General features: G+C 49.5%; 1 protein-coding gene across 4 annotated transcripts; it reads right to left on the bottom strand.

The window, feature by feature from the left end:
* Positions 1 to 1,039: 1,039 nt before the first annotated feature.
* On the bottom strand, positions 1,040 to 4,534 carry LOC309691870 (uncharacterized protein). 4 transcript variants are annotated; one of them, XM_082509885.1, is made up of 3 exons: positions 4,200 to 4,534; positions 2,677 to 4,110; positions 1,040 to 2,583 (listed from the first exon to the last, which is right to left on the bottom strand). In XM_082509885.1, the coding sequence occupies exons 2-3, from the start codon at positions 3,861 to 3,863 to the stop codon at positions 1,386 to 1,388; spliced, it is 2,385 nt and encodes a 794-aa protein (XP_082366011.1). In that variant the 5' UTR covers positions 3,864 to 4,110; positions 4,200 to 4,534; the 3' UTR covers positions 1,040 to 1,385. The 4 variants fall into 4 exon arrangements, with proteins under 4 accessions (XP_082366011.1, XP_082366012.1, XP_082366013.1 ...); XM_082509886.1 differs by having other exon boundaries at positions 1,040 to 2,505; XM_082509887.1 differs by having other exon boundaries at positions 1,040 to 2,438; positions 2,745 to 4,110.
* Positions 4,535 to 6,918: the final 2,384 nt, after the last annotated feature.

Genomic DNA, 6,918 nt, shown 5'->3' with positions numbered 1-6,918 from the left:
ACCCCGCCGTATTAGTCAGAGGTCCCTTTACTACAGTTCGGAGTCGCGGACCTTCAGTAATAGTAATAAATCACACGGCAATAGTACATTCACGTTGTTGTAAAAAGCATGATAATATATTAAGTAATCCAAAGTATTCAGAATACGTTACTGTCATTGAGTAACGTAACGGAATACGTTACAGAATACATTTTGGGGCATGTATTCTGTATTCTGTAATGGAATACATTTTAAAAGTAACCTTCCCAACACTGATGAAATTAAAAAACACTGTGGTAGGAGTAAGAAAAAGGTAAAAAAAAAAAAAAAAAAAGGAAGCCTAGAGTAATTTGGGAATAGTTTTAACCTGTACTCATTTATATACTGTAATGCCAAGTATTCACAAGTCTGCCTTTACACACATATGAACATGAGTGAAATCCCATTCTTAATGCATTTGGTTCAGTATGATGCTGGCCCACCCTTTGTAGCTCTAACAGCTTCAACTCGACCATTCTTCCAGAAGTGCATTTGTGGGGTTGAACACTGATGTTGGACGAGAAGGTTTGGCTCACAAATTCCACTGTAACTCATCCCAAAGGTGTTCTGTTGGGCTGAGGTCAGGACTCTGTGCAGGCCAGTCAAGTTTTTCCACAGCAAACTCGCTCATCCATGTCTTTATGGACCTTACTTTGCGCACTTGTGCACAGTTCTGTTTCAACAGAAAGGGACCATCCTCAAACTGTTCCCACAAAGTCAGAAGCATGAAATTGTCCAAAATGTCTTGCTATGATCAAGCATTAAGTGTCACGGTCTCGCTGGCAGACCGTGGGGATGTGGGGAAAGGAGGACCCAAAATGCAGGACTCTACAGTGCAACAGTGTTTATTTACAGTGGTGACAATCCGAACAACAATAAATCCCCCCGTGCGATCCCAACTCCCATTCCGTGTCTTCTCCTTTATCCCGTGCTCCGTGCTCTGTCTCCGTTCCCTGTGTACTCTCCGTGTGCTGCCTCCTGGTCGCCACAATTCTTCCTGAGGAAACACGCATACCAAAGGCAGCCGTGAGTACAAAACCTAACAGTAGACTTGCACTAACCTTGCACAATACACTTAAGACTGACGGGAAGTCACTCAACGATCCAGCGTCGAGGAGCTCTCAGCCACACTGTTTTGAAGCTCCTCTGACGAGGCTTGATCGGCGCCAGGTGTGTGTGGATTCCTGGGTGGGACCGGTCAGCTGGCAGGGCCACACCCACCAGGCCTAAAAGTGCCTGCCACGACCGCACCCTCACATACACAAGCACACACCCCTAAACACCTGACAGTACACCAACACGGAAAAACAGGACAGCAGACACAACCATAATAACAACAACCACAATAATGATAATAATAATAATAACTACAATAGTAGTCCACACTGCTCACGGACCCCGAATCCCTGGAACTGGGTCCGTGACAGTACCCCCCCTCTAAGGGTCGGCACCCGACGACCCAAAAACAAAAACAAAACAAAAACCACAGTACAACCAACCCCGGGCGGGCGGCGGGGGGTCCCGGACGGAGGGCCCCAAAACCCCAGTTCAAATGTCCAACCACTGCCATGGTGGGAACAACAGTTCTTGCGGCCGACCCAGTGGACCGCAAGCAGGCAAAACTCGCTACGGGTCAGGCAGTGGTGGGAAAACAGTTCGGGCGGCCTACCTCCAACCCCATGATGGAAGCGGAACGCTTCAGGCGGCCTGCCGCGGATCCGGTGGCGGCGGCGCTGCTCCTCCGGCGGCCTGCCACGGGTCCGGTGGCGGCGGAACGGTTCTGGTGGCCTGCCACGGGTCCGGTGGCGGCGGCGCTGCTCCTCCGGCGGCCTGCCACGGGTCCGGTGGCGGCGGAACGGTTCTGGTGGCCTGCCACGGGTCCGGTGGCGGCGGCGCAGCTCCTCCGGCGGCCTGCCACGGGTCCGGTGGCGGCGGAACGGTTCTGGTGGCCTGCCACGGGTCCGATGGCAACGTCGCTGCTCCGGTGAGCAACAGCGAGGCGTGGCACATGGTCTATGACGCGCCGGTCGCTGACGTGGACGCACTGGACGTGGATGGCGTGGAGGCCGCGCTAGACGTGGAGGTCCCTCCGGTTCGCTGACCTCCGGCTGAGCGGGTCCCTCCTCGGCTGGCAGCGAGAGCCCCTCCGCGGCTGGCAGCGAGAGCCCCTCCGCGGCTGGCAGCGCCGGTTGTTCCTTCCGCTCGCCGAGCTCCTCCGCTGGTGGCTCGCCGAGCTCCTCCGCTGGTGGCTCGCCGAGCTCCTCCGGCTCGCCGAGCTCCTCCGGCTCGCTGAGCTCCACCGGCTCGGGCATGCTGAGCTCCACAGCTGGCGACGCGGGCTCCTCCCGCTCGCTGAGCTCCCGCTCGGGCATGCTGAGCTCCTCCGGCTCGCTGAGCTGCTCCTGCTCGCTGAGCTGCTCCTGCTCGCTGAGCTGCTCCTGCTCGCTGAGCTGCTCCTGCTCGGGCATGCTGAGCTCCTCCGGCTCGCTGAGCTCCACAGCTGGCGACGCGGGCTCCTCCCGCTCGCTGAGCTCCTGCTCGGGCATGCTGAGCTCCTCCGGCTCGCTGAGCTGCTCGGGCATGCTGAGCTCCTCCGGCTCGCTGAGCTGCTCCTGCTCGCTGAGCTCCTCCGGCTCGCTGAGCTCCACAGCTGGCGACGCGGGCTCCTCCCGCTCGCTGAGCTCCCGCTCGGGCATGCTGAGCTCCTCCGGCTCGCTGAGCTCCACAGCTGGCGACGCGGGCTCCTCCCGCTCGCTGAGCCGCTCCTCCGGCTGCGACGCGGGTATAGATGGTCGTTGATCCGGAGGTGAAGATGGCGATGCGGAAGCTGCAGGTGGCGAAGATGACGGTCGAGCGGGTGATGTGGATGGTGAAGTCGAGAGTTCTGCGGTCGCTGCAGTCTGATGGGACGCTGGTGGAGAAGTAGCTGCAAAGGGCGGATGTGATAATGGTGCGGCAGCTACTTGTGGTAGACTGGACAGCGATGTAGAAACAACAGGCGGGTGACATAATGGCAGGGTAGTTCCAGCAGGCATATAAGCCTCCAACTGAGGATGAAGACGAGAGGCTGACTGGACTGGCTGTGCTACGGCTACAGGCTGGGCAGCTGGCTGTGCTACGGCTACAGGCTGGGCAGCTGGCTGTGCTACGGCTACAGGCTGGGCAGCTGGCTGTGCTACGAGGTTAGCTTTCACACAGTCCCGTGAATAAACAGATGAGGTGAATGAAGATGAATTGTCCATATGACTCACCACAGCCGGCTGTTGGAAAGTTTTAGAGTCTGACTGCGGTGAGGCACGCCGGCGGCGCAAGCGTCGCTTCTTTAACGATGCCGGGGCCAGCGTATCAGGCTGAGGTTCCACCAGCCGGCCGGACAGGAGAGCAGCTGTGTGATTTTGAGCTGCCGGTCCTTGGTCTGCTGACTCAGCAGGTGCCGCAGAGGTGAGTGGAGATGTGGTGAGGTGCAGAGGGCGTGTGAAACGTTTCTCCCGCAATGGAGGGTCCAACAAGCGAGCTGCAAGCAACGGCGGGGAGGCTATCAGCCTATGAAAAAAGAAATAGGCAGCAAGGGCTCCCAGGGAGGTTGCCATATCCTCCTCGCCCGGACAGCCCAAACCAAACAGCTCAAAACAGGAACTTTCCCTCAGCGTGGTTATAATCGAAATTAGTCTCTTAATGTCCAAAAAGCTCACAGATGAGGTGATTGAAGACAGGAAGGCATCAAAAAATACGACCTGCATGTGTCTCTGATGTGGATCCGCCGCCTGGATAATGCTCCGACAGTATTTCCAGAGCTGGGCGAGCAATTCCTCCTGTGAGACGGTCCTTGAGTCCGCTGGGCCCATAATGGCTGGATCGTTCTGTCACGGTCTCGCTGGCAGACCGTGGGGATGTGGGGAAAGGAGGACCCAAAATGCAGGACTCTACAGTGCAACAGTGTTTATTTACAGTGGTGACAATCCGAACAACAATAAATCCCCCCGTGCGATCCCAACTCCCGTTCCGTGTCTTCTCCTTTATCCCGTGCTCCGTGCTCCGTCTCCGTTCCCTGTGTACTCTCCGTGTGCTGCCTCCTGGTCGCCACAATTCCTCCTGAGGAAACACGCATACCAAAGGCAGCCGTGAGTACAAAACCTAACAGTAGACTTGCACTAACCTTGCACAATACACTTAAGACTGACGGGAAGTCACTCAACGATCCAGCGTCGAGGAGCTCTCAGCCACACTGTTTTGAAGCTCCTCTGACGAGGCTTGATCGGCGCCAGGTGTGTGTGGATTCCTGGGTGGGACCGGTCAGCTGGCAGGGCCACACCCACCAGGCCTAAAAGTGCCTGCCACGACCGCACCCTCACATACACAAGCACACACCCCTAAACACCTGACAGTACACCAACACGGAAAAACAGGACAGCAGACACAACCATAATAACAACAACAACCACAATAATGATAATAATAATAATAATAATAATAATAATAATAATAATAACTACAATAGTAGTCCACACTGCTCACGGACCCCGAATCCCTGGAACTGGGTCCGTGACATTAAGAGTTCTTTTCACTGGTACTAAGGGGCTGAGCCCAGCTCCTGAAAAACAACCCCACACAATAATCTCCCCTCCTTTACACATGACACAGTGCAGTCTGAAAAGTACCGTTCTCCTGGCAACTGCCAAACCCAGACTCGTCCACCGGATTGCAAGCCACAGAAGTGTTATTCGTCAAAAAAAAAAGAAAAAAAAAAAAGAAAACCTCTCCCTGAGCAAGATCAGCTACAACCAGGTACCAGCGCCACCAACACAACACAGCACGCGGATTCTAGCAAAGAGGATGAGTTCTTCTCCTTTGAAGAAAATGAGGACATATATGCCACTGCTGAAGGTGAGGTAGCCGAGTACCTCAAATCAGGAGCAACAGGGTTAGACTCTCTGAATCATTGATAAAGAAACTCTCTCTTAAACTTAATGCAGCTACTCCTTCAAGTGCCCCAGTTGAAAGGCTTGTCAGCCTGGGAAACCTGATTCTCACTCCAAAGAGGAACAAGTTGTCTGATCAGAAGTTTGAGAAGCTTCTCCTCTTGAGGTACAATCGTTGGTTTGATGGAACCAAAGTTGAGTAGTGCTCATATGATGATGATGTGTTGCCTTCAGTGGTGCTCTACAAGGTAAAGCAGGGTTATTTCCAAGTGAAACTTGGGCTTCTGAAGCACTTAAAATACCATTATATTTAATTTATCTACATGGCCTGTATGGAGGCAATATTATTTTGGTTTGACTGTTTATGAAGCTGAAAATACTTATTATTTATTTTATTTCTGTTTGTGGGGCTGAACATACTTGTAATTAATTTTATTTCTCTTCTCTTTCTCTGAAAATACTTTTATTACTGAACATGAGGTCTCCAGTTGGTGCAATTCAGCAGTTAAGTTTACAAAGAATGGACAAACCTCACCGTGTTTATGTTAAATCATTTTTTGCACTACATGTTTTTGCACTTTGATACCTACTTTGATACCTACAGGTCCTAAATTGTCTGAGGTACAGTTTAATGTTGGCACTGCTAAAAGCATACTTTCTGTCCATTTAACACACTGTATGTTGTGTTTTGTGATCCACTGCTTCTTCCTAGTGATACTACGTACAATGATTAGACACTGCTGTAACAACCCCAGAATGATAAGTTTGCATTTGTAGAGGGTTGAAACAATTGAAATAGATTAAAACAAACAGATACAAAAATGACACATAAAACAAACTTTGTTAATTTCTAATTTAGTTTCATTCATTTCATCATTAACTTGCACTCGCACTACTACACTGCCATTTTAACCATTTTAGGTTCAGGCCATTAGGTGGCACAGTGTACTTGTGGCAGGATAGTGCTAACATGTAAGCAAGCTAGAAGACTGGCATCCTTGCTGGGTATCCAGTTAGGGAAGCAACACATTAATAAGAGAATTCTGGGTAAAACCAAAGTTACTTTCCCTAGTAACTAGTTACTTTGAAAGTAATGAGTAACTTGAAGTAACTGAGTTACTTTTGATAGGAGTAACTAGTAATGTAACTAAGTTACTAATTTAAAGTAACTTACCCAACACTGGTGATATCGGACTACTATTAGGGTGCTTTGAACAGCAATCAGTCAATCAATCAATCAATTTATAAGCACATTTATAAACTACACAAGTTGACCAAATTGCTGTACAGAGTAAAAAGTAAAACAAACACAAACAAAGAGAACAAAACAAAACTCAGTCACAATTAAAAGCTAGGGAGTGAAGATGTTTTCAGACAGGATTTAAAAATGTCAAGTGTTGGAGAGGTCCTAATTTGAAGAGGCAGACTGTTCCAAAGTCATTTTTAAAAGTAAAAAGACCACTTTTGAGCCGTGTCTTTCTTGGCCCTAAAGAATCCAAAGAACCGGAACTTAATAGGACATAAGGCTTACCCATCTTTACCAGCAAAATGAGGTGGTCTATGTGCACTAGTGAATTTGTCTGATCATGTTTTCTTCATGGAGAGAATTAAACACCATCCAGGATCAAAGACAAAGAGAGACATACAGAGTGCAAGCACAGGGCTCACGGATTTGAGCAAGGTCTATGGGCAGAAATCTGTGCCATCAGAAACTGAATTTGAATAAGTTAAATTTGAATTTGAATTGCTCAGATTGAATCTGAATTGTAACTTGAATAAATGCTTTTGAAAACCAAATTTGAATTAGTCTAATTTGAAATTGAATTTATGGTTTGAAAATGATCATCACTAAATTGAAATTGAATTTTATATTTTGAAAATGAATTGATTTGCTTTGAAACTGCATTTTATCCTTTAAAAATTCAGCTCTCGAATAATTTCAGTTTCACTTCTCACCATTCAGTTTCAGTTCTACAATTCA

This window comes from Aulonocara stuartgranti (assembly GCF_965226115.1).
Source record: "Aulonocara stuartgranti genome assembly, chromosome: 17".
Classification (NCBI taxonomy): domain Eukaryota; kingdom Metazoa; phylum Chordata; class Actinopteri; order Cichliformes; family Cichlidae; genus Aulonocara; species Aulonocara stuartgranti.
This window is presented reverse-complemented; position numbering and strand designations above follow the sequence as displayed.

Coding starts and splice junctions, on each gene's coding strand:
- LOC309691870 (XM_082509884.1), bottom strand. CDS start 3,863: ATGGGCCCAGCGGACTCAAGGACCGTCTCACAGGAGGAATTGCTCGCC.